The sequence below is a fragment of the Oncorhynchus tshawytscha genome, linkage group LG15 (assembly GCF_018296145.1).
Source record: "Oncorhynchus tshawytscha isolate Ot180627B linkage group LG15, Otsh_v2.0, whole genome shotgun sequence".
Classification (NCBI taxonomy): Eukaryota; Metazoa; Chordata; class Actinopteri; order Salmoniformes; family Salmonidae; genus Oncorhynchus; species Oncorhynchus tshawytscha.
In genome coordinates, this window is record NC_056443.1 from 19,856,501 (window position 1) to 19,883,039 (window position 26,539).

At 42.6% G+C, this 26,539-nt stretch overlaps 1 protein-coding gene across 1 annotated transcript; it reads left to right on the plus strand.

Moving 5' to 3' along the window:
- The first annotated feature begins 2,078 nt into the window (after nt 1-2,078).
- Nucleotides 2,079-24,693, plus strand: ltb4r (leukotriene B4 receptor). The gene is made up of 4 exons (XM_024426318.2): nt 2,079-2,301; nt 6,321-6,887; nt 22,580-22,850; nt 22,993-24,693. Exons 2-4 carry the CDS (start codon nt 6,382-6,384, stop codon nt 23,386-23,388), a joined length of 1,173 nt encoding a protein of 390 aa, XP_024282086.1. The 5' UTR covers nt 2,079-2,301; nt 6,321-6,381; the 3' UTR covers nt 23,389-24,693.
- Nucleotides 24,694-26,539: the final 1,846 nt, after the last annotated feature.

Below are 26,539 nucleotides of genomic sequence, written 5' to 3' on the forward strand. Positions count from 1 at the left end.
CCAAATACATTTAAACTCAGTTTATCCCAATTCCTGACGTTTAATCCTAGTAAAAATTCCCCGTCTTAGGTCAGTTAGGATCACCACTTTATTTTAGGAATGTGAAATGTCAGACTAATAGTAGAGAGAATGATTTATTTCAGCTTTTATTTCTTTCATCACATTCCCAGTGGGTCAGAAGTTTACATACACTCAATCAGTATTTGGTAGCATTGCCTTTAAATTGTGTAACTTGGGTCAAACGTTTAGGGTAGCCTTCCACAAACTTCCCACAATAAGTTGGGTGAATTTTGGCCCATTCCTCCTGACAGAGCAGGTGTAACTGAGTCAGGTTTGTAGGCCTCCTTGATCGCATACACTTTTTCAGTTCTGCCCACAAATTTTCTATAGATTTGAGGTCAGGGCTTTGTGATGGCCACTCCAATACCTTGACTTTGTTGTCCTTAAGCCGTTTTGCCAAAACTTTGGAAGTGTGCTTGGGGTCATTGTCCATTTGGAAGACCCATTTGCGACCAAGCTTCAACTTCCTGACTGATGTCTTGAGATGTTGCTTCAATATATCCACGTCATTTTCCTTCCTCATGAGGCCATCTAGTTTGTGAAGTGCACTAATCCCTCCTGTAGCAAAGCACCCCCACAACATGATGCTGCCACCCCCGTGCTTCACGGTTGGGATGCTGTTCTTTGGCTAGCAAGCTCCCCCTTTTTTCCTCCTAACATAATGATGGCCATTATGGCCAAACAGTTCTATTTTTGTTTCATCAGACCAGAGGACATTTCTCCAAAAAGTACCATCATTGTCACCATGTGCAGTTGCAAACCGTAGTCTGGCTTTTTTTATGGCGGTTTTGGAGCAGTGGCTTCTCCCTTGCTGAGCGGCCTTTCAGCTTATGTCGATATAAGACTTGTTTTACTGTGGATATAGATACTTTTGTACCTGTTTCCTCCAGCATCTTCACAAGGTCCTTTGCTGTTGTTCTGGGATTGATTTGCACTTTTCGCACAAAGGTATGTTCATCTCTAGGAGACAGAACGCGTCTCCTTCCTGAGTGGTATGAAGGCTGCGTGGTCCCATGGTGTTTATACTTGGTACTATTGTTTGTACAGATGAACGTGGTACATTCAGGCGTTTGGGAATTGCTCCCAAGGATGAACCAGACTTGTGGAGGTCTACAATTTTTTTAAGAGGTCTTGTGTGATTTCTTCTGATTTTCCCATGATGTCAAGCAAAGAGGCACTGAGATTGAAGGTAGGCCTTGAAATACATCCACAGGTACACCTCCAATTGACTCAAAATATGTCAATTAGCCTATCAGAAGCTTCTAAAGCCATGACATCATTTTCTGGAATTTTCAAAGCTGTTTAAAGGCACAGTCAACTTAGTGTATGTTAACCTCTGGCCGACTGGAATTGTGATACAGTGAAATAATCTGTAAACAATTGTTGGAAAAATTACTTGTCATGCACAAAGTAGATGTCCTAACTGACTTGCCAAAACTAACAAGAAATTTGTTGAGTGGTTGAAAAACGAGTTTTAATGACTCTAACCTAAGTGTACGTAAACATCCGACTTCAACTGTAGCAAAATTCCAAATGCCAACAAAGTAAAACACCTCATTGCATAGCAGTATCAAAGCAGGTCCCCCTCTCTCCCACCACACAGGGAACCCCACATTCTTCTAAATTCCCACCAACTTGAAATATCCCACTGTGCACAGACATCAGTTCAACGTCTATTTCATGTTGTTTCAATGTAATTGAATTGAAGACATGGGAACAAATGGGAACACAAGACATGGGAACAAATGTTGATTCACCCATTGTGTGCCCGGTGGGATGGTGCCAGGGAAATGAAGAGAGCAAGCAGGTGAGTAAGAAAGACAACAGACTACAAAGACTGATGGATATTTGACAGTATGACGTGTATATGACACGTTACGTTATTGCATATGCTTAATGCAATAGGATTGGTCAACATAAATGACCAGGTTGGAACAGAAGGCTTTCATCGCATTTGAACATGGTCAAATGGGATGAGCACAGACTTCCTTCCTTATTTGTTGTGATATCATATCCCCAGTGCTTCCCCTCGCTTGCGTTCAAGAACATGACGCAATAATGGCAGAAGGAGTACAAGAGTGAGTAAAGAGAGGAGAGAAGGAAGACTGAGACGTGGAGGCAAGTGGACGGACGGGCAGTCAGATCGGCGGAAAGATCAAACATTTACAAAATAGCCAACAAAAGCACTTCCTGTGGATTTGCTCTGAGAAGATAACTCCACAAGTGAACCAGCTCATAAAGGTCAGCGTTGTGTTAGTGTAAAGCCAATATACATGTTTTATATTTGTTGATACAAACATTGTGTATAGTGTCCAGAATGAAATGTTTTTGAAGGGGAGGTGTGTTTTATTGTCCCTTTTTTGTGACAATGTGATGTCCATGTGCGTATATGACTGTATGGGATGATGTGTTGAAGATAGGCATGCAAAGATCCTGAACTTATCAGTGCTTATTGGAAATACAGCCACAGGGACCTAGGTGTAAACAAGTCCCTCTGGCCTTTGTCCAGTGCTTATTTGGAGCCAGATCTTGCCGGAACAGGATCCGGAACCTCTCAATTTGGGACTGTTTCATTCCGGAACCCATTTGCCAGGATCCGGTAACTCTCATGGCATGAAAAATCATTTCCACCAGGGTTGCAACTTTCACGGTAGACAAGTGACAGTTTTATCATTGGAATGTGATATAAAAGAAGGCAACTGTGTGCTTTAGGCTGTTTGGAGTGTTTATCCGGCTGGATTTAAAACCACGTGGACACCACAGAGTGGGCTGCCAGGCTGTGTGAAGGCAAAGCTTCTAGAAGGTTGGCTGGACCAGCACAGGGGAGTTAGGTATAGTTCAGTGTGCGCGTTGCGCTCTTTCACCGAGTTGTAAAAGGAACAGAAACTGGCTACTCTTTAGTTGACTGATGTGCCTTTTCCTGGAAAGGTAACTGCTCATTAACTTAAAAGAAAAAAACTAAACTAGTGTTTATTCGCAGTGCTGAGCTAGTATTGTAACTGACATGTAACATTAGTTAATGTTTCATCCCCTCTCGACTGAGGTGAATGAATAAGCTCCACTTCCTACGTTTTGCATAGTACTATAGGTTAATGCCTACCTTTTTAGGAGTACGATTTGCAGGCAGAGACTAATAAATGGGTAATCCATACTTATTGAAAATGAAAAGGCACAACGCTCGATCACCATAGTAGACTAACCTGTGTGTGTGTTGTGTCTGTTCCTTTTCAATCATGATTAAATTTGTTGATTGCTCTTCTACTCATGTTGGTTGAGTGCCCTCCACTTCTTTTCATTATCAATATTTATTTGCAGACATTGTAGTAAACTACAGTCTAATCATATTTAAGTTCATTTCATATTCAAGTTAACTGACATGTGATTCTCATGACACGTGATTCTCAGGGAGCCTACTTTTTCAACGAGACTACACATACTAGGCGCACTTGAACTCTCACGCCCAACTAGGAGAGGTAGGCTACCGAAGGTGAAGCACCGGATTCTGAATGTATGAATAATGCAAAAGAAAATGTTTTTTAGGCTAACACATACAGTAGCATACAGACGCATACAAAGCAGAAAGAAGACCGTTTCAAAAAGAATCTGTGGGACAAGAAAAATATTTTGTCTGACACGCCCGCTCCCGCCTGCAGCATGACAAATCGGGACCTGTGGGCATGCCACGGAAATACAGGCCTCTAGTGCAGTCAGTACACAACACTATGCTCATCATGTCTTAAAAGGATCATATGGTGACAGGGGTCCCAGTAGTGTCAGACAGCCAGGGAAGACCAGTCTACGGAGCACAGGTGAATTTTGCAGTATATTCAGTGAATGATACAAAGTTACATTTTAAATTGATGGGTAGACCTAGCTACAGGACAGCAGATTAAGTTTAAAGCTACAGTCTGGCATCTGAGAATAATGGTAATTTCAATTATTGAACCATTGTTTCTATTCTTGGGTAATATAATGTATAAATGTACACCAAGGTAATTCTTTGTCATGCCTCATTTGAGGAGGATCAGATGGTGATAGGAGTCTCAGCAGCCAGGCAGCTAGGGAAGACCAGTCTGTGACAGAGGTGAGGAGATACAACACTTTCTTCTCTCTGTCCAGTAAACACTGGACAAGCCAGATTCTATTTTAAGGCAGTCTGACAAACTTCCAAAGTTGATTTCCAAACTATATCAAGGGATGATTGAGGCTTTTCCCGATGACACAAAACGAAAATTTGAGGAAGATCTGCGAGACGCTACTGGTAATGATGAGAGAATACAGATCTGTTAGAATGCCCAGTCATGTTCATATAATCTCACTGATAAATGACTGCAGTTTAAGACCACCCATAGAACGTGCTATATGCCAGTGAAACTGAATATCATGCACTCAGAAATTGTATTATTCTGCTGGAGGTGTAAAACACAAAAGGAGACATATTTGCATATGTTATGGTCTTGTGAAGGCTGACTGAATTCTGGCAAAGAGTATGTTCTTTTATCTCAGCAAGTCTACAGATTTGTCCTTCTCCCTGTTTTTGTTTGCTTGGTAATGTTGATACTGGAGACTTGTCAGACAAAACTGTGCAACCTACCATTTATACTGGCTAATACATGCGTTGCCATTAATTGGAAGGTTGGTTATCCTTCCACAATGTATGGAACAAATGTCAAGTTATGTACAGTATCACTAGATTTGTTTTAGGATTCAGGGTACACGCGAAGGCTTCTGGAGGTGCCACTGCTCCCCTGATAAATTGAAATACATTTGTCAAAATTAAAGAATTACTGCTATCAGTTCAGAAAGAATTGAAATAATTTTGAAAACTACACCAGGAGTAGGCCTATAAATTGGCCACAGATGATTAATGGTTTATTTAACAAAATTGCCTGGCTGTGGCTTGTGTGTAGCCCACCCAGCTAGCACAGTTTATCTGGGCCGATTCCGGCTGGGAGCAGGGGCACTCCGCTGAGAGTCAGACTCGGCCTATGTCATGTGGCCCGAGTCTGGGCCGTCTTCGGCAGTATTACTTATGCCTAGGATGTGGGGATTGAGCTCGGGCCGATTCCGGTGTGAGTTATCTGGCCCAAATGTATTACTTGGGGATCAGGCCGATTCCGGTGATACAGTAGTTTTCTGGCCCAAATGTATTACTTGGGGTTCGGGCCGATTGGGGCTACTCCCTGGCAGATGATTACACGGGCTGCTTTATATAACTAACATTTAATTATTTATTTTTCCATATTTTTTGTCCTTGTTTCTGTGATAAAAAAATACAATTAACATTTAAATAAAATTCTTTAAAAGTCCTGTGTAGTAGTTTGATACTTTGTGCAGGGCAATTGATAAGCATTACAGATGCTGGGTCGAGACTCGTGCCGGCTGCTTCTGGGCCAATTCCTCATTGCTAGCTGGGCAATCACCAGGCATGCCTACAGTCGGGAACCTGCAGCAAATCTGTCAGTCATGCAGCCAAAACAGTTTACAGTCGGGAACGCACGGAAAATCTGTCAGTCATGCAGGCCTTTACCGATATTTCAGATACAATCGCGTCAAAAATACAGGTTGGAAAGCAAATGGATTCTGTTGAAAAGAGAAGACTATTCTGTCTGTTGGCTACCAAGTTTTCAACTTCCAAATAGGCCTATTGAGCAAACAGCATTGTTTACCAAGTAAAACAAGAGAGAGACGTTTTACCACGAGCACAACGCCAGTGAGTGAAACTGGAAAGCTTTTTAGGACGATAATTTCCTCCTGGTATTGTACAATATGTGTCTCCACACACCTAGATCTAGGCTATTGATGTGTTGAAGACCAGGTAGTTTTTAATTGATCTCAGATTAAATAAATAAAGGTTAAATTAAAAGATTCTTACTTTGTTAGTGTCAAAATAGCCTGACATTTTGATTTACAATTATGTAGAATTGCGTTTATAAAGGCCACCTTTTCCACAAACCCTAGGCTACAAAATGTTTTCCCCATGTGTACAACTTCTGCAAGCGCCTCTACTGAACTATGCCAGTACGCAAAAGCAGAGCTTCAGTTTGCTCTTTGTGGTCTAGGCTGGGTAACCAAAAAGCACTTTGTGACAACTATGTTGATGAAAAAGTGCTTTATGGATATATTTGATTCGATTCCCTCTTCAGGAATTGTGTAATATCCATTGTTGTCCTCTCATTCTGTGTGTCTCTTCCATTCATAGAGCTATATTTTATACCGTGTGTTCTAATTCTTATTTCTCTGGTCATTCTATTCAACAGTAGTGAGGACTGCGAATCCCAAAGTTCTACAAACCAAAGATTCTTCAATTCCCCCCCCTAAATGGCGTCAGACCTCTCCATCTCCGCTGCCCCCCCCAGCTCCCCTCCACCTCTCCTCTCGCCTCCTCTCCTTTCTCACCAGTCAAACCAGATCGGCATCTCCATCCTGGTCCTAGCATTCGTCTTCGGTTTCCCCGGTAACCTCTTTGTTGTGTGGTCGGTGCTGTGCCGTGTGAGGCATCGGTCAGTTACTTGCCTACTCGTCTTAAACCTCGCTGTGGCCGACGCGTTGGTGTTGCTAAGCTCCCCGCTTTTCCTGCGCTTTCTGGCAGGCGGGCGAGGCTGGGAGTTCGGGGCGGTGGCCTGTAAAATGGTACACTACCTGTGCTGTGTCAACATGAACGTGTCCATCTACCTGATCAGCCTGATGAGCTTGGATCGCTGGCTGGCCGTCGCAAGGCCATTCCTGGCCCAGAGGATGAGGACCAAGAAAACCCTGAGGGCTGTTCTACTGGGGATCTGGGTGCTGGCTTTCGTCTTGGCACTGCCCATGGCCTTCTATCGCAGGTAAGGCTGTTTGTATGGATTGTGTGTGTGTGAGAGAGGCATGAGAGAGAGGAAATATAAAAATACACACACTAATGTTACTGTAATTTAATTATGCCAATGTGTTTTCATTTATTGAAAACCCTTAATCTATTTCATGAGAATTTGTAAGATTCTTGTTTGCATAAAATAGACGGAGACCAGTCTTTTCAATAATAGGTAACAGAATTTATTCTCGGAGCGCACTGCCACTTCACCACGAGCAACAGTTTATATACAAAACATGACGTCATTTCATTGCTTAACAGAAACCCCTCCTCTCGACAGGGACAAAGTGAGGTGAAAAATTCATTCTAACTTACTAACACACTCCCAGGTAACTTTTGACCCCTCAACATTATCGATCACCACTTAGCTGACAGTTCTAAATAACAGAAAACCTAGGAATGCACTCACTGTCTTATCTAACAACCCCAGAGCTCAGTTTCGTCGGTTCAACCATAGGTTAACGACCTTATCTGTTTACACAGTCCACTTCTTTCTTCCTAGTTGGAATGGTGTTCATTAACTTTAATTACTCCTTGTCTGTGTCACACAATCCCATCTTATGGACTCATATTGTCAATCAGATATAATAAAACAGAGTATAAGTTTACTTAGTTACAATTCTATTTGAAATGGGGATATTGTTTATTCATTTACTCATAATAATTCTAACAATCCACCCTAAAAATGACTAAACAATTCATACCATCATTAAACACTACATGGAAATATCAATGATATACTAGAAGAAGACATCCCAATACATGTATGTACACAATCAACTTCAATGACTGTTCTATCATATATTTTGTGACTGTGCAATCAAACACATCCGAACAAACCTAACACAGTCACACAGGTGAAGGTAGCCCATAACACAGTAATCATAACATTTTTCCATCTTCCAAACACACTGTCAACCCAATTAGTCAGAGAAGTATCCACCCCTGAGTTTACTGCCAACTCGTGAACTAGGGTGTGTAAACCAGACAAGGCCTTGGTCACTGACCCATCCGAAGCCGTGTCATCGGTTCCAAATTAATTAGCCGGTAATACTCGGCCATCACGTCATTCCCCCACACAACCACCAGATGTGAGCCCTGGGCCTCCTTATCTTACTGAAATCCCCAGATCTCAACCAGCCTGTCAAATCACTCATTGGTCGCATCAGAAGTAACATTATCTGTCCTATCGCAGGTACTGATTTCCCCCACATATTTCCCAGAAGTACTATACTGAATCAAACAGTAAACAGTCTCCCCTTGCCTCTGTGAAAGGAGGAAGCTTAGATTTCAGAGGAACATGTGGATATAAATAGTGCAAATCCATACAACTTATCTGGCTTTCCTGCTTCCATGAATAGCTTTACCATACAGGCCGTTCCCTGAGGTGAATAATTCCATTCAATGGAAAAGGGATGGTTGTCAACTGAGGTTATTGATCTGGTCATATATTGAATCCACTCTAACCAGAGGTTAGAATCCTCATAACCAGTTTCCCTTTCCTTAAGATCTTTCATCTGAACTATCCACACCGGCTCTTGGCTCTGGACAACTCCACAGTCAGTATCTGCTTTGTCAGAGGGACTCTGCTTGTATTCGGCTGACTATAGAGCAATTAGCTGTCTAACTTTTTCTACCTGGAATGCACTAGGTTATCAACTGAAACCCTTACTTTCACTACACTCCATCTCCTTCCATGCTAGGTATGTAGATTTATGTAGCCTCTCACATGATGTGAGCTATAACTTGTTTCCATGAACTACACAGAGACTTGCATAGATGTCTTCCATAATAGCTGCTATTAATCCTGCACTGCCAAGAAGTCAGAGGCCCCATTTGGTCTACATAGAACTCCACTGAGACATCCTTCCCTATCCTACTCTCAGTTCCTGTTTATCCAGATCAAGTGATCTCTTATGCTTGGTTAATACTAATTCCTCCTTGTTTAACTATGTCAATATTACCCTCTGGCCTTCTCAGGGGGTTCATGGTGTATCAGGAATAAGGTCTCACAACCAGACAGCAAAGGATAGACCAGTGACCCATAAAGCCCCACCCTCTTCCAGATAACAAATCATTAGCAAGAGCCAGACACACTTTCACTTCTATGAACAAAAACGGTGATGGAATGACAGGTAAGGTAATCTTCATTCGAGAGATGGCCCCCAGAATTCTGTTAATTCCAGTTCTCCTCTCGAACACTGTTATTGTTCGACAGTGTCAAAGTGTCTTACCCTCCCGCAGTGTGATATGAATCCGGGTAGCGGGTAGCGATTTAAACAGTAACCCTTTTCCGTCCTATCTCTCAAATACCACTAAGCGTCTCACTGTTTGACTTTAACTAAAATCATTGATTTTTGAAAAAACGTATCTATGAGTGGCAATCTCTAAAGTCCTTACATTTCCTTTATCAATCTATCTTGATCCTAACAATAATCCTAAATCACAGATGTCCTATATTCCTGTTAAATTTAAAACTATTTAAAAAACCTCCTAATAGTCAAACAAAGCCAAAACAAATGCTAACCATATCAAAATCCTTCCTACACTTACAAACTCTTTCCTTCAGGGATCCTCAGTATTCTATCTGACAATAACATGAATTAAACTTAAAATCAGTTTCCTCAATAATTTAATATATGTTGCGTAGTGTGGAATACCTTATCTACAGTAATTTATCACCCCTAAGAACTAAAACGTATTTTTCTATGTAATTTGGCTTAATATATCTCCTATCCAAACCTCAATGTATTTTATCTTCCGCTATTTATTCTCAATGATAAATAGGATTATTTTCTGTTGTAATACCAAATCAATAATAGCCAATTCAAAAACTTCACAGCTAATGTTGTAAAACAGAATCCTGAACCACTTTCTCATTTGCGATTCAAACAATAATTCTAACCCCAAACTAAAACTACATTATAATTAATTTACCTTAAAACTAGTAACCCAAATGACCACAAATTCATTATACAAATGGCTCTCCCCTGAGGCTGATCAGACCCCAAGAGATAGCCATGATAAGGTCATACCACCCTTTTATAGTCATGTTCCATACCACATTAGACATATTAAAGAACCCTTTATCCTTAAAATCAAAAACTTCACTTGTGTAATTAAAACTCATAAAATATAAACTCATAAAGTTCCATATGTGAGCGTGCCTCTTTAAAATACCTTTGCACTAAAACAAATAGTCCTAACAAATGTTTTATGTGTAAATATTTGCAAACCTTAATGAATAAACAAAACTTCAAGGCCTTTTTCAATTTGGTCGTTTAAGGCCTCAATCTCACCCACTCTCCCCAATATTATAGTCCCAGGAAATATCTAAAAGAGAGACAATAAAACTCAGATTCTCCCAGAAAAACACAAAATGCCTAACTATTTAAAAACATTTTTTTTTATTTCACCTTTATTTAACCAGGTAGGCTAGTTGAGAACAAGTTCTCATTTGCAACTGCGACCTGGCCAAGATAAAGCATAGCAGTGTGAACAGACAACACAGAGTTACACATGGAGTAAACAATTAACAAGTCAATAACACAGTAGAAAAAAAAGGGTGAGTCTATATACATTGTGTGCAAAAGGCATGAGGAGGTAGGCAAATAATTACAATTTTGCAGATTAACACTGGAGTGATAAATGATCAGATGGTCATGTACAGGTAGAGATATTGGTGTGCAAAAGAGCAGAAAAGTAAATAAATAAAAACAATATGGGGATGAGGTAGGTAAAAATGGGTGGGCTATTTACCGATAGACTATGTACAGCTGCAGCGATCGGTTAGCTGCTCAGATAGCAGATGTTTGAAGTTGGTGAGGGAGATAAGTCTCCAACTTCAGCGATTTTTGCAATTCGTTCCAGTCACAGGCAGCAGAGTACTGGAACGAAAGGCGGCCAAATGAGGTGTTGGCTTTAGGGGTGATCAGTGAGATACACCTGCTGGAGCGCGTGCTACGGATGGGTGTTGCCATCGTGACCAGTGAACTGAGATAAGGCGGAGCTTTACCTAGCATGGACTTGTAGATGACCTGGAGCCAGTGGGTCTGGCGACGAATATGTAGCGAGGGCCAGCCGACTAGAGCATACAAGTCGCAGTGGTGGGTGGTATAAGGTGCTTTAGTGACAAAACGGATGGCACTGTGATAAACTGCATCCAGTTTGCTGAGTAGAGTGTTGGAAGCAATTTTGTGGATGACATCGCCGAAGTCGAGGATCAGTAGGATAGTCAGTTTTACTAGGGTAAGTTTGGCGGCGTGAGTGAAGGAGGCTTTATTGCGGAATAGAAAGCCGACTCTTGACTTGATTTTTGATTGGAGATGTTTGATATGAGTCTGGAAGGAGAGTTTACAGTCTAGCCAGACACCTAGGTACTTATAGATGTCCACATATTCAAGGTCGGAACCATCCAGGGTGGTGATGCTGGTCAGGCGTGCGTGCGGGTGCAGGCAGCGAACGGTTGAAAAGCATGCATTTGGTTTTACTGGGCGTTTAAGAGCAGTTGGAGGCCACGGAAGGAGTGTTGTATGGCATTGAAGCTCGTTTGGAGGTTAGATAGCACAGTGTCCAAGGACGGGCCGGAAGTATATAGAATGGTGTCGTCTGCGTAGAGGTGGATCAGGGAATCGCCCGCAGCAAGAGCAACATCATTGATATATACAGAGAAAAGAGTCGCCCGAGGATTGAAACCTGTGGCAGCCCCATAGAGACTGCCAGAGGACCGGACAGCATGCCCTCCGATTTGACACACTGAACTCTGTCTGCAAAGTGATTGGTGAACCAGGCAAGGCAGTCATCCGAAAAACCGAGGCTACTGAGTCTGCCGATAAGAATATGGTGATTGACAGAGTCGAAAGCCTTGGCAAGGTCGATGAAGACGGCTGCACAGTACTGTCTTTTATCGATGATGATTATGATTCGGTTATGATATCATTTAGTACCTTGAGCGTGGCTGAGGTGCACCCGTGACCGGCTCGGAAACCAGATTGCACAGCGGAGAAGGTACGGTGGGATTCGAGATGTTCAGTGACCTGTTTGTTGACTTGGCTTTCGAAGACCTTAGATAGGCAGGGCAGGATGGATATAGGTCTGTAACAGTTTGGGTCCAGGGTGTCTCCCCCTTTGAAGAGGGGGATGACTGCGGCAGCTTTCCGATCCTTGGGGATCTCAGACGATATGAAAGAGAGGTTGAACAGGCTGGTAATAGGGGTTGCGACAATGGCGGCGGATAGTTTCAGAAATAGAGGGTCCAGATTGTCAAGCCCAGCTGATTTGTACGGGTCCAGGTTTTGCAGCTCTTTCAGAACATCTGCTATCTGGATTTGGGTAAAGGAGAACATGGAGAGGCTTGGGCGAGTAGCTGCGGGGGGGGCGGAGCTGTTGGCCGAGGTTGGAGTAGCCAGGCGGAAGGCATGGCCAGCCGTTGAGAAATGCTTGTTGAAGTTTTCGATAATCATGGATTTATCGGTGGTGACCGTGTTACCTAGCCTCAGTGCAGTGGGCAGCTGGGAGGAGGTGCTCTTGTTCTCCATGGACTTTACAGTGTCCCAGAACCTTTTGGAGTTGGAGCTACAGGATGCAAATTTCTGCCTGAAGAAGCTGGCCTTAGCTTTCCTGACTGACTGCGTGTATTGGTTCCTGACTTCCCTGAACAGTTGCATATCGCGGGGACTATTCAATGCTATTGCAGTCCGCAACAGGATGTTTTTGTGCTGGTCGAGGGCAGTCAGGTCTGGAGTGATCCAAGGGCTATATCTGTTCTTAGTTCTGCATTTTTTGAACGGAGCATGCTTATCTAAAATGGTGCGGAAATTACTTTTAAAGAATGACCAGGCATCCTCAACTGATGGGATGAGGTCAATGTCCTTCCAGGATACCCGGGCCAGGTCGATTAGAAAGGCCTGCTCACAGAAGTGTTTTAGGGAGCGTTTGACAGTGATGAGGGGTGGTCGTTTGACTGCGGCTCCGTAGCGGATACAGGCAATGAGGCAGTGATCGCTGAGATCCTGGTTGAAGACAGCGGAGGTGTATTTGGAGGGCCAGTTGGTCAGGATGACGTCTATGAGGGTGCCCTTGTTTACAGATTTAGGGTTGTACCTGGTGGGTTCCTTGATGATTTGTGTGAGATTGAGGGCATCTAGCTTAGATTGTAGGACTGCCGGGGTGTTAAGCATATCCCAGTTTAGGTCACCTACTCTGAAGCTAGATGGGGGGCGATCCATTCACAAATGGTGTCCAGGGCACAGCTGGGAGCTGAGGGGGGTCGGTAGCAGGCGGCAACAGTGAGAGACTTATTTCTTATTTCCAAATTAGCAGTTCGAACTGTTTGGGTACGGACCTGGAAAGTATGACATTACTTTGCAGGCTATCTCTGCAGTAGACTGCAACTCCTCCCCCTTTGGCAGTTCTATCTTGATGGAAAATGTTATAGTTGGGTATGGAAATCTCAGAATTTTTGGTGGCCTTCCTGAGCCAGGATTCAGACACGGCAAGGACATCAGGGTTAGCAGAGTGTGCTAAAGCAGGGAGTAAAACAAACTTAGGGAGGAGGCTTCTGATGTTGACATGCATGAAACCAAGACTTTTTCGATTACAGAAGTCAAGAAATGAGGGTGCCTGGGGACATGCAGGGCCTGGGTTTACCTCCACATCACCCGCAGAACAGAGGAGGAGTAGAATGAGGGTGCGGCTAAAGGCTATCAAAACTGGTCGCCTAGAGCGTTGGGGACAGAGAATAAAAGGAGCAGATTTCTGGGCATGGTAGAATATATTCAGGGCATAATGCGCAGACAGGGGTATGGTGGGGTGCGTGTACAGCGGAGGTAAGCCCAGGCACTGGGTGATGATGATGAGAGGTTGTATCACTGGACATGCTGGTTGTAATGGGTGAGGTCACTGCATGTGTGGGAGGTGGGACAAAGGAGGTATCAGGGGAATGAAGGGTGGAACTAGGGGCTCCATTGTAAACTAAAACAATGATAACTAACCTGAACAACAGTATACAAGGCATGTTGACATTTGAGAGAGACATACAGCGAGGCATACAGTAATCACAGGTGTTGAATTGGGAGAGCTAGCTAAAACAGTAGTTGAGACAACAGCTAATCAGCTAGCACAACAACAGCAGGTAAAATGGCGTTGACTAGGCAGGGAGGGTCGGATTAACTACACACAGAGCCTGACTGCGGCTGGGGCCGACAGATAAAACATAAACACGCAGAATGGAGTACCGTGATTAATGGACAGTCCAGCATGCATCAGCTATGTAGCCAAGTGATCAGTGTCCAGGGGGCAGCGGTGGATGGGGCAGGGAAGGTAGACTGGCGAGTATTATCCAGGTTAAAAAACTGGCTGGCTGTGCAGAAGGTAAAGGTAAAAGCCGCTAGCAGTGGCTAACAATGACAAAATAGCTTGTAGCTAGTTAGCTGGTTAGCTTCTGGAGGTTCTTGAGTGTGTTCTAAAATTTTTAAATAATAGCAATTCCGTATCACATTGGGTGAGGCAGGTTACCGGAAGGCATAAACGAATTAAAAATCGAAAAGAGATTGAAAGTAAATATGGGTCCAGTGAGTGGTTGGGACGCGGCGATTCAGACGGTTAGCAGGCCTGTGCTAACAAGTTAACAGTTAGTAGGCCGGGGCTAAACAAGGTAGCAGTTAGCGGACCGGGGCTAAACAAGCTAGCAGTTAGCAGGCCGAATTAGCAAGCAAGGAGATGGCAAGGGCTAGAAAGTTAGCCTTTGGGGGACGTCGCGATGGGGTGAGTCTGTTTATGCCTCTTCATGCGATGACATCGATAGACCGGTCGTGGGTCCGGATATTGTAGCCCAGGAGTATGCTTCGGTGGTAGCACAGGAGCTCTGGCCGGGATAGCTTCAAGCTAAGTGGGTGGAAACGCTAGCCAGGAGTAATCATCCGGGGTTGCGGTTAGCTAGTTAGCTAGTTGTGAAGATCCAGCTGAAAATGTTCCGTTTGCGGTGGGAATCCGGTGGGAATCCGGGGATAAAAAATAATAGGTCCGTTATGCTCTGGTTAGAGTCGCGTTGTTCAAACTGGCGAGAGCTTTCCGAGCTAAAGGTTAGCTGATGACCGGTTAGCTGAAGACCGCTAGCAATGGTTTGCTGATAGCTGGTAGTTAGCTGTAGTTAGCTTCAGTTGAGGGGGTTCCGGATCCGAAGTAAATATAAATACTTTAGAAAAAAAGCAGATCCGCGCTACATTGGGTGAGGCGGGTTGCAGTAGAGTATTTAGAAGTTGAGGTTTAGCAAAATGTTTTAAAAGATATGCGAAGAAAAATATGTAAAAAAATGATATATACAAGGGACACGACAAGACGTCTGACTGCTACACCATCTTGGAACTAGCATTCACTATGCTACTTCGATTCAGAAACTCAAAAGTGAACTATAAACTAAACCTAATGATAATTCCCCTTTACCTCAAATCATTAATCATAAGTTTTAAACAACGTCAATGTATATGTTTACTTAAATGAACACGCTACCCTTAGATACAATTAACCTGATAACATTATTATCCAATATATTACTTTTTCCCCTCTGCCGCAAATGTCGTACATTTCTCAGTGTAAGAAATCCGTAATTTAATCCCAGATATTTAATAAAAATGTAAACGCATTCTCCCATGGCTCCTTCAACTTACATATTCAACTTCCGTCCCGGAAGAAGTAATCCTACTTAAACACACCAGAATACAATGTTTAATTAAGTTAAATCAACTCCTAAAATAAACAATAAACAGTAACCAAATAAACAAAACACTTTTATCAGCAAAAAACAAACTATACTACACAAAACTCACTAGTAGAATGCTTCAGATGACAAAATTACTCAGAGACTCATGTTTACATCACAATAAAACAAAACACCATCTGCATGTTCCTCAAGAAAAACCCAACTTGCCCCTGTTACAGATGTCTACGTATCAGGGGAAAAGCTCAAATAACCAAATTCAACCTAGCGAATCTGCTGCTAGTTTTTAGCATCTTTCCTGACTACCCTGACGACTTACAGCTACTTTTAGAAATGTATTTTGAAATTTTTATCAACTTCTGAAAAGTGACTCAAAACAATAATGCACGCATTTTCCTTCTAAATGACACAAACAATTTTCTCCAATACCCCCAGTCACGACATCATTTCCGTGGCGACAAAAGTGCCTTGCGAGTGACGTCATCAACAAGCGCTCAACCTAGAGCCGAGCCGCAACGACTTTCAATGAATTGTAAATAATTGTTGGCTGTCTGCAGCAACAGTAGTACGGGTTCGATAAACCAAACCTAATTTATCACATCTGTTGAATCCTGAATTAGAATTTACAACATTAATCAACATCTCTCATCTCTCAATTCTCTAAATTTATAAGAACATTTCGATGGGCACAAATCTATCGTAATTGTCTCTTCGTTATTATTTAGAATTCATTTGATTTAACCTTTTACGACTAGGGGGCGATATTTTAATTTTTGGATAAAAAACGTTCCCGTTTTAAAGAAGATATTTTGTCACGAAAAGATGCTTGACTATGCATATAATTGACAGCTTTGGATAGACAACACTGACGTTTCCAAAACTGCAAAGATATTGTCTGTGAGTGCAACAGAACTGATGTTACAGGCGAAACCCAGATAAAAATCCAATCAGGAAGTGCCGCATTTTTTAAAACTGCCTCATGCCAATGACTCCTTATATGGCTGTGAATGAGCTACAAATTAGCTTACATTTTCTACGTATTCCCCAAGGTGTCTACAGCATTATGACGTCTTTTTATGCATTTATGTTGAAGAATAGCCGTAAGGGACCACATTTAGCAAAAGGTCACATGATGTCTCCCACAGAAAATCTTGCGTAAAATACTGAGGTAGCCATTTTTCCAATCGCTTCTTATGAGAAACCAATTGCCTCGACGGATATATTATCGAATATATATATTAAAAACACCTTGAGGATTGATTCTAAACCACGTTTGCCATGTTTCTGTTGATATTATGGAGCTAATCTGGAGAAAAAAAGTTTGGCGTTGTAGTAATAGCATTTTCCAGGTCTATTCTGAGCCAAGCATGATGAACAAACGGGAGCTATTTCGCCTACAAAAATAATATTTTTGGAAAAAAGGAACATTTGCTATCTAATTGGGAGTCTCCTGAGTGAAAACATCCAAAGTTCTTCAAAGGTAAATTATTCAATTTGATTGCTTTTCTTATTTTCGTGAAAATGTTGCCTGCTGCCAGCAGAGCCTAGCATAGCATGTGCTTGTCTAGCGTTGGCTGTCTAGCATATTTTGAAAATCTGAGATGACAGTGTGATTAACAAAGGCTAAGCTGTGTCTCAATATATTTCATTTGTGATTTTCATGAATAGGAACATTTTCTAGGGGTATTTATGTCCGCTGCCTTATGCTAATTCGTTTGAGGCTATGATTACGCTCCCGGATCCGGGATTGCTAGTCACAAGAATTAAGTAACTGTCTCGTCTTTGATTTAGCATTTTAATTACGACTCTATTCCCAATACATTATTCAAACAGATCATTTAGTGAACTGACATCGTCTTGCATCAAAATTCGCTCCGTCCTTATTTTAAGTTGAATGAATTAGTCTTTCAATTTGAACCAAACAAACTATTTAAAACGTTCAGTTTATATATTATACCAATACTAGTGACTATAACTTTCTCTGCAATATAATTAGTTTAATTACAACCAAAAATGCCTAGGCTGGGAACCGAACCCTGGACTGCAGTTTGTAAGACTGCTACGCTCACCACTATACCACCAACACTATGGAACTGACTGAGATTCTCCCTGCAAATAGACCCATTTTACAATTGTCTGTATTTGTAACTCCGGCATCGGGACAACAGAAAATAGCCCTAATTTAAAAGCCCAAAGTTTTCCCTCAGTGAGGATTCTCATTAATCTCGCTCTCCTCTATCAGAAATGAGGAATAGTTACTATCGCGACTCTTGATAAGTTATTAGGTCTCACACATGAGTGAATTATCGTTCCTTCCTACTCCTCCATGTCGGGCCAAAATAGGTGTTTCTCTTATCTCTTCCCTGCATTATTTCTCATCTTAATTCCGGGACCTCCTTTGAGGATTTACTATCCATGTTCGTTAAATCCTTACCATTACTAGTAGCTATGGTATTTAATCACTTATCTATGCCTTTCTATTTTTTTTACCTTCTATGTGCGTGTATTTCTATGAATCTGCTATTTACCGTTACTTAGTTACTTTAGTTGCTCTTCTGTCTGACTATGTGGGTGTCTCTTTAATGATAATCATTGTGTATGGGTTTCTATTATCTATTTCTCCTTTCTGTAAACTTCGTCTATAGATGACTTGATCGGACAATCAAATCAAATCAAATTTTATTTGTCACATAGACATGGTTAGCAGATGTTAGTGCGAGTGTAGCGAAATGCTTGTGCTTCTAGTTCCGACAATGCAGTAATAACCAACAAGTAATCTAGCTAACAATTCCAAAACTACTACCTTATAGACACAAGTGTAAGGGGATAAAGAATATGTACATAAGATATATGAATGAGTGATGGTACAGAGCGGCATAGGCAAGATACAGTAGATGGTATTGAGTGCAGTATATACATATGAGATGAGTATGTAAACAAAGTGGCATAGTTAAAGTGGCTAGTGATACATGTATTACATAAGGATGCAGTAGATGATATAGAGTACAGTATATACGTATACATATGAGATGAATAATGTAGGGTATGTAAACATTATATTAGGTAGCATTGTTTAAAGTGGCTAGTGATATATTTTACATAATTTCCCATCAATTCCCATTATTAAAGTAGCTGGAGTTGAGTCAGTGTGTTGGCAGCAGCCACTCAATGTTAGTGGTGGCTGTTAACAGTCTGATGGCCTTGAGATAGAAGCTGTTTTTCAGTCTCTCGGTCCCAGCTTTGATGCACCTGTACTGACCTCGCCTTCTGGATGATAGCGGGGTGAACAGGCAGTGGCTCGGGTGGTTGTTGTCCTTGATGATCTTTATGGCCTTCCTGTGACATCGGGTGGTGTAGGTGTCCTGGAGGGCAGGTAGTTTGCCCCGGTGATGCGTTGTGCAGACCTCACTACCCTCTGGAGAGCCTTACGGTTGTGGGCGGAGCAGTTGCCGTACCAGGCGGTGATACAGCCCGACAGGATGCTCTCGATTGTGCATCTGTAGAAGTTTGTGAGTGCTTTTGGTGACAAGCTGAATTTCTTCAGCCTCCTGAGGTTGAAGAGGCGCTGCTGCGCCTTCTTCACAATGCTGTCTGTGTGGGTGGACCAATTCAGTTTGTCTGTGATGTGTACGCCGAGGAACTTAAAATTTACTACCCTCTCCACTACTGTTCCATCGATGTGGATAGGGGGGTGTTCCCTCTGCTGTTTCCTGAAGTCCACAATCACCTCCTTAGTTTTGTTGACGTTGAGTGTGAGGTTATTTTCTTGACACCACACTCCGAGGGCCCTCACCTCCTCCCTGTAGGCCGTCTCGTCGTTGTTGGTAATCAAGCCTACCACTGTTGTGTCGTCCGCAAACGTGATGATTGAGTTGGAGGCGTGCGTGGCCACGCAGTCGTGGGTGAACAGGGAGTACAGGAGAGGGCTCAGAACGCACCCTTGTGGGGCCCCAGTGTTGAGGATCAGCGGGGTGGAGATGTTGTTGCCTACCCTCACCACCTGGGGGCGGCCCGTCAGGAAGTCCAGTACCCAGTTGCACAGGGCGGGGTCGAGACCCAGGGTCTCGAGCTTGATGACGAGCTTGGAGGGTACTATGGTGTTGAATGCCGAGCTGTAGTCGATGAACAGCATTCTCACATAGGTATTCCTCTTGTCCAGATGGGTTAGGGCAGTGTGCAGTGTGGTTGAGATTGCATCATCTGTGGATCTATTTGGGCGGTAAGCAAATTGGAGTGGATCTAGGGTGTCAGGTAGGGTGGAGGTGATATGGTCCTTGACTAGTCTCTCAAAGCACTTCATGATGACAGAAGTGAGTGCTACGGGGCGGTAGTCATTTAGCTCAGTTACCTTAGCTTTCTTGGGAACAGGAACAATGGTGGCCCTCTTGAAGCATGTGGGAACAACAGACTGGGATAGGGATTGATTGAATATATCCGTAAACACACCAGCCAGCTGGTCTGCGCATGCTCTGAGGGCGCGGCTGGGGATGCCGTCTGGACCTGCAGCCTTGCGAGAGTTGACACGTTTAAATGTTTTCCTCACGTCGGCTGCAGTGAAGGAGAGTCCGCATGTTTTAGTTGCGGGCAGTGTCAGTGGCACTGTATTGTCCTCAAAGCGGGCAAAAAAGTTATTTAGTCTGCCTGGGAGCAAGACATCCTGGTCCGTGGCGGAGCTGGTTTTCTTTTTGTAATCCATGATTGACTGTAGACCCTGCCACATACCTCTTGTGTCTGAGCTGTTGAATTGAGATTCTACTTTGTCTCTATACTGACGCTTAGCTTGTTTGATTGCCTTGCGGAGGGAATACAAACACTGTTTGTATTCGGTCATGTTTCCAGTCACCTTGCCCTGATTAAAAGCAGTGGTTCGCGCTTTCAGTTTCACGCGAATGCTGCCATCAATCCACGGTTTCTGGTTTGGGAATGTTTTAATCATTGCTATGGGAACGACATCTTCAACGCATGTTCTAATGAACTCGCACACCGAATCAGCGTATTCGTCAATGTTGTCGTCTGACGCAATACGGAACATATCCCAGTCCACGTGATGGAAGCAGTCTTGGAGTGTGGAATCAGATTGGTCGGACCAGCGTTGAACAGACCTCAGCACTGGAGCTTCTTGTTTTAGTTTCTGTCTGTAGGCAGGGATCAACAAAATGGAGTCGTGGTCAGCTTTTCCGAAAGGAAAATTAAATTTCACCCGTATACAATTATAAGCTCATTATAAACTATTGTTCCTTGGGACTTTCAACATTAATAATTTCTCATATCTCACTTCTCTAGACTAGCTTTCCCTCTCCACCACCTTGGATATTAATTTTTTTCAGTATTGAATAGGTTCAATCATTATGTTCGCCTAGAATTACCCTGCCTTCTCACCAAGCCTAATTTGTCCTCACCTGTTTTAACATATCTATCTGCTACTTTTCATAGTCAGACTACTTCCCAAATACAGATAGACTACTTAGGTTAAAACTTTATTTAGGTATGTCTTTTGAATTAATGACTATCCTATTTGTACAGAACAACCGCCCTATCTAACAAAACTTACTATATCCCACACTTAAAAAACCATTTGGCTTGCAAAACCAGGATTTATTAAGTCCTATTTCATTTTTGGTAGTGCACCTTACGACGAGTCATTTCAGACCCGTTCCTTCCTATCGATTTTGGTTAAAACACAAAGTAGAAACCTAGTGTATTTGTTCAGAATATTCAAGCACCTATCATTGATTAAATCCAAACTCCTTTAGCACATTCAATCAAAAATATCTTAAATAATTCCTCCCAAATTCGAGAATAAAGACTATTTACCTTCGTCCTGTAGACTGGGAAAAGCAATGCCGGTTCGATTCCGTCACCTTCTCTGTCGCCTTCAGATCAATACCGGCCTGTTTTTTTAAAACCTCAATCCAGAGGCCAGGTCTTTATATAACGAGTCAGACCCGTCCGTGCACGGCTTTCGGCTTTCCCTTCGGACAACAGAGGCAAGTTTGTGGAATCCGGTTCGAAGGACCAATTGCTACTGTAATTTAATTATGCCAATGTGTTTTCATTAATTGAAAACCCTTCATCTATTTTATGAGAATTTGTAAGATTCTTGTTTGCATAAAATAGACGGAGACCAGTGTTTTCAATAATAGGTAACAGAATTTATTCTCTGAGCGCGCTGCCACTTCACCACGAGCAACAGTTTATATACAAAACATGACGTCATTTCATTGCTTAACAGAAACCCCTCCTCTCGACAGGGACAAAGTGAGGTGAAAAGTTCATTCTAACTTACTAACACACTCCCAGGTAACTTTTGACCCCTCAACATTATCGATCACCACTTAGCTGACAGTTCTAATTAACAGAAAACCTAGGAATGCACTCACTGTCTTATCTAAAAACCCCAGAGCTCAGTTTCGTCGGTTCAACCATAGGTTAACGACCTTATCTGTTTACACAGTCCACTTCTTTCTTCCTAGTTGGAATGGTGTTTATTACCTTTAATTACTCCTTGTCTGTGTCACACAATCCCATCTTATGAACTCATATTGTCAATCAGATATAATAAAACAGAGTATAAGTTTACTTAGTTACAGTTCTATTTGAAATGGGGATATTGTTTATTCATTTACTCATAATAATTCTAACAACTAACAAAAAAGCTTATTCTTCAATACTAATCTGAAGATTTTTGTTTGCATTACAGGCTATTTTTTGTGTAGTTCTTGAGCTCTTAAACACTTCTCTAATAACCTGCGGAGTATGGCTGCAATAAAGACAACCTGGAACACTCCCATTGTCTCAGTCAAAAACCTCTCTCTCTCTTTTTTTCTTATGCATTCCTCAAGTCACACACTGTGGTCCTGGGGAACATCCATGAGACCCATCATGTCTCCTTCATGTTGTAAAATGTCTCTCTCTCTCTCTATACTTACCTTACCTACCTACCTACCTAGTAACCTGAAGCTGCACATGAACAGCTCCGTGACCGTCTGCATGTCGTACCACTGGAAAAGTGTGGGTCACCAGGTGTTCCAGTACCTGTTTGAGACCGTCCTGGGCTTCTTCCTCCCCTTCACTTTCATCATCGTCTGCTACACCTCCGTCATCTGTGGACTACGCAGGGCCATGTTCCAGCACAAGGGACGGGGAAACCGTCTCATCCTCCTCATCATCGGCACCTTCGCTCTCTTCTGGCTGCCCTACCACGTGGTCAACATCTTACAGGTATGAGAGTTTGACAATATATTTATAGGTACTGCTCATTATTAAGCAGTTCATTTGTTGTGTGTCATACAGGTATAATAACAGGTATAAGCCCTATCTGTCTCTCTTGTATCTACCTCTCAACTCTTTGTCTCTCTCTCAGGTGATTGGTCTACTTGGTGGTAACGACACTCTGTTTAAAGCAGCCGCGGTGGCCCGTCCCAACGTCACAGCGCTCGCTTTCCTGAGCAGCAGCGTGAACCCTGTGCTGTACGTGTTCGCTGGCAGCTCCCACATCCGCCAGGCCGGCCTCAGCTTCATGGCCAAGCTCTTCGAGGGCACCAACATTGAGGGAGGGACCTCTGCCTCCTTTACCCGCAGCACAAAGTCCAGCCGGAGTGGTTCCTCGGCCCCGCTGTCACTCAAGCTGGGGCGGTCGGGGAAGGGGAAGGGGAAGGAGGGGGATGGGAATAGTGTGACGGAGCTGCAGGAAGCTGAGGTCAAGGTTAAATCCAAGCCGGAGCTCAAGACTTTGACCTCCAATGATCAGTTGGAGTAGTGTTACTTTTTGTGGCCTACTGTACTAGTCATAGGTTTACCGTATTTAATGTATTTCGCAGATCTTTGATACAATTTGTGCTTTATAGCTAGTGTTTGTGGTTGCCTCCATGCAATTTCTGGATAATAATATTATAAAATATCCTTAAAGTTTTAACCTGTTAACAAATCGAGTCAATGGCTGTGCCAATGGCTAGTTGAGCAAATTGAAGTGTTTTCTTCTCATGCATAATGCAAGGCATTATCACTGGGATATGAGGTAACAACAGGGCCTTGCCTATGTTAAGTGTTTTAAAAAGTACAGAAGTGTTTGTTAGGCATTTAGCCTGTGTTTAAAATATGCTTATATTATTTAAAGAGAAAAAAGTGATTGTAATTCTGTTAAGTGTTTGGGAAATAAAGATAGACATGGTTTTAAAAAGGTAGTGGTGATATTTTATTCAGTACATAATTTTTTAGGCAGCTTTACTTGCCACTTCCTGCGGCTCAACTTACACCATACATACCCAGGGTAAGTTGTGCCAAAATAACACTTTTTTTTTTAATACAAGCTATATTTTCAAAACTGTAATATTTACATGGATTATGATTATTTCCAAGGATATACAACATCCTGAAAAGTATAGTGATATCTTTGTTAGATAGAATACTATATTTACCTTGACGGATTGATACTGAATGTAAAAAACGCCTCAACTTATCCCAATGATTTGAGCTGTGTTTGGAAATTCAAATTTGCATGATGATCTCATTATTATCATCATAGTTAATTATTGCAAAATATCTGGGCAGGCGAAGCAGTGTGGAACAGTTGCCAGCTATTAATGAACACAGATTCTAAAACATCACATACAGTGACTAACTTTAACAAACATAGCATACTATAACAAACAAATAACTTTGTACTTTAGGTGTCAATAGTAAGTTGGAGTGGGGTAAGTTGAGCAAGTCTTTACATTCAGCATCACTACATCAAGGGAAATACTATATTATTCCTAACAAAGATATCTACATATATTTCAAAATGTTTTGTACCCTTGGAAATAATCAGAATTCATGTAAACATAACAGTTTTGAAAACATAGCCTTTCCAGAAAAAGAGTAGTCACTTGGCACAACTTACCCTGGGTATGGGGTAAGTTGAGCATTGGGACAGGGTAAGTTGAGATGCCCTGGGGATAGTGGGTGATGGTGCTGGTAGGTCAACGTTTAGAGAAGTATGCAAATAAAATTGTATTGGTCACATACACATGGTTAGCAGATAATATGGTTAGCAGTTAATGCGAGTGTAGCGAAATGCTTGTGCTTCTAGTTCCAACAGTGCAGTATTATCTAACAAGTAATCTAACAATTCCCAACAACTACCTAATACACACAAATCTAAAGGGGTGAATGAGAATATGTACATATAAGTATATGGATGAGCAATGGCCGAGTGGCATAGGCAAGGGGCAGTAGGTGGTATAAAATACAGTATATACATGTGATATGAATAATGTAAGATACACAAACATTATTAAAGTACCACTATTTAAAGTGGCATTGTTTAAAGTGACTAGTGATCCATATTATTAAATTGTCCAGTGATTGGGTCTCAATACAGTATATACATGTGATATGAGTAATGTAAGATATGTAGACATTATTAAAGTGGCATTGTTTAAAGTGACTAATGATCCATTTATTAAAGTGTCCAGTGATTGAGTCTCAATGTAGGCAGCAGCCTCTCTGAGTTAGTGATAGCTGTTTAGCAGTCTGATGGCCTTGAGATAGAAGCTGTTTCTCAATTTCTCGGTCCCAGCTTTGATGCACCTGTGCTGACCTTGCCTTCTGGATGATAGCTGTGTGAACAGGCAGTGGCTCGAGTGGTTGTTGTCCTTGATGATCTTTTTGGCCTTCCTATGACATTGGCTGCTGTAGGTGCCATGGAGGGCAGGTAGTTTGCCCCCGGTGATGCGTTGTGCAGACCATACCACCCTCTGGAGAGCCTTGCGGTTGAGGGTGGTACAGTTGCCTTACCAGGATTCAGCCTGACACGATGCTCTCGATTGTGCATCTGTAAAAGTTTGTCAGGGTTTTGGGTGATAAGCCAAATTTCTTCAGCCTCCTGAGGTTGAAGAGGCGCTGTTGCGCCTTCTTCACCACATGGTCTGTGTGGGTGGACTATTTCAGTTTGTCTGTGATGTGTACACCCAGGAACGTAACTTTCCACCTTCTCCACGGCTGTCCCTAAAATGTGCATAGGGGGGTGCTCCCTCTGCTGTTTCCTGAAATCAACGATCATCTCCTTTTGTTGACGTTGAGTGAGAGGTTGTTTTCATGACACCACACTCTGAGTGCCCTCAACTCTTCCCTGTAGGCTGTCTCGTCGTTGTTGGTGATCAAGCCCACTACTGTAATGTCGTTGGCAAACTTGATGATTGAGTTGGAGGCGTGTATGGCCACACAGTCGTGGGTGAACAGGGAGTACAGAAGAGGACTGAGCACACACCCTGGTGGGGCCCCAGCGTTGAGGGTCAGCGAAGTGTAGATGTTGTTTCCTACCTTCACGACCTGGGAGCGGTCCGTCAGAAAGTCCAAGACCAGGTTGCACAGGGAGGGGTTAGACACAGGGACTCCAGCTTGATAATGAGCTTGGAGGGTGCTGAATGCTGAGCTGTAGTCAATGAACAGCATTCTTACATAGGTATTATTTTTGTACAGATGGCATAGGGCAGTGTGCAGTGCAATGGCGATTGCGTCATCTGTGGACCTGTTGGGTCGGTATGCAAAATTAAGTGGGTCTGGGTGGCTGGTAAGGTGGCGGTGATATGATCCCTGACTAGCCTCTCAAAGCACTTTATGATGACAGAAGTGGGTGCTACGGGGCGGTAGTCATTTAGTTCAGTTATCTTTGATTTCTTGGGTACAGGAACAATGGTAGCCATCTTGAAGCATATGGGGACAACAGACTGGAGATGGAAGAACTGAGATATTTTCAGCTTCCAGGAATTGTGTACAGATCCTTGCGTCATGGGGCCGTGCATTATCATTTTGAAAAACGAGGTGATGGCGGCAGATGAATTGCACGACAGTGGGCCGCAGGATCTCGTCATGGTACCTCTGTGCATTCAAATTGCCATTGATAAAATGCAATTGTGTTTGTTGTCCGT

Coding starts and splice junctions, on each gene's coding strand:
- ltb4r (XM_024426318.2), top strand. CDS start 6,382: ATGGCGTCAGACCTCTCCATCTCCGCTGCCCCCCCCAGCTCCCCTCCA. Junction 6,888..22,579: donor CCCATGGCCTTCTATCGCAG/GTAAGGCTGTTT, acceptor CTACCTACCTAG/TAACCTGAAGCTGCACATGA. Junction 22,851..22,992: donor ACGTGGTCAACATCTTACAG/GTATGAGAGTTT, acceptor TCTCTCTCTCAG/GTGATTGGTCTACTTGGTGG.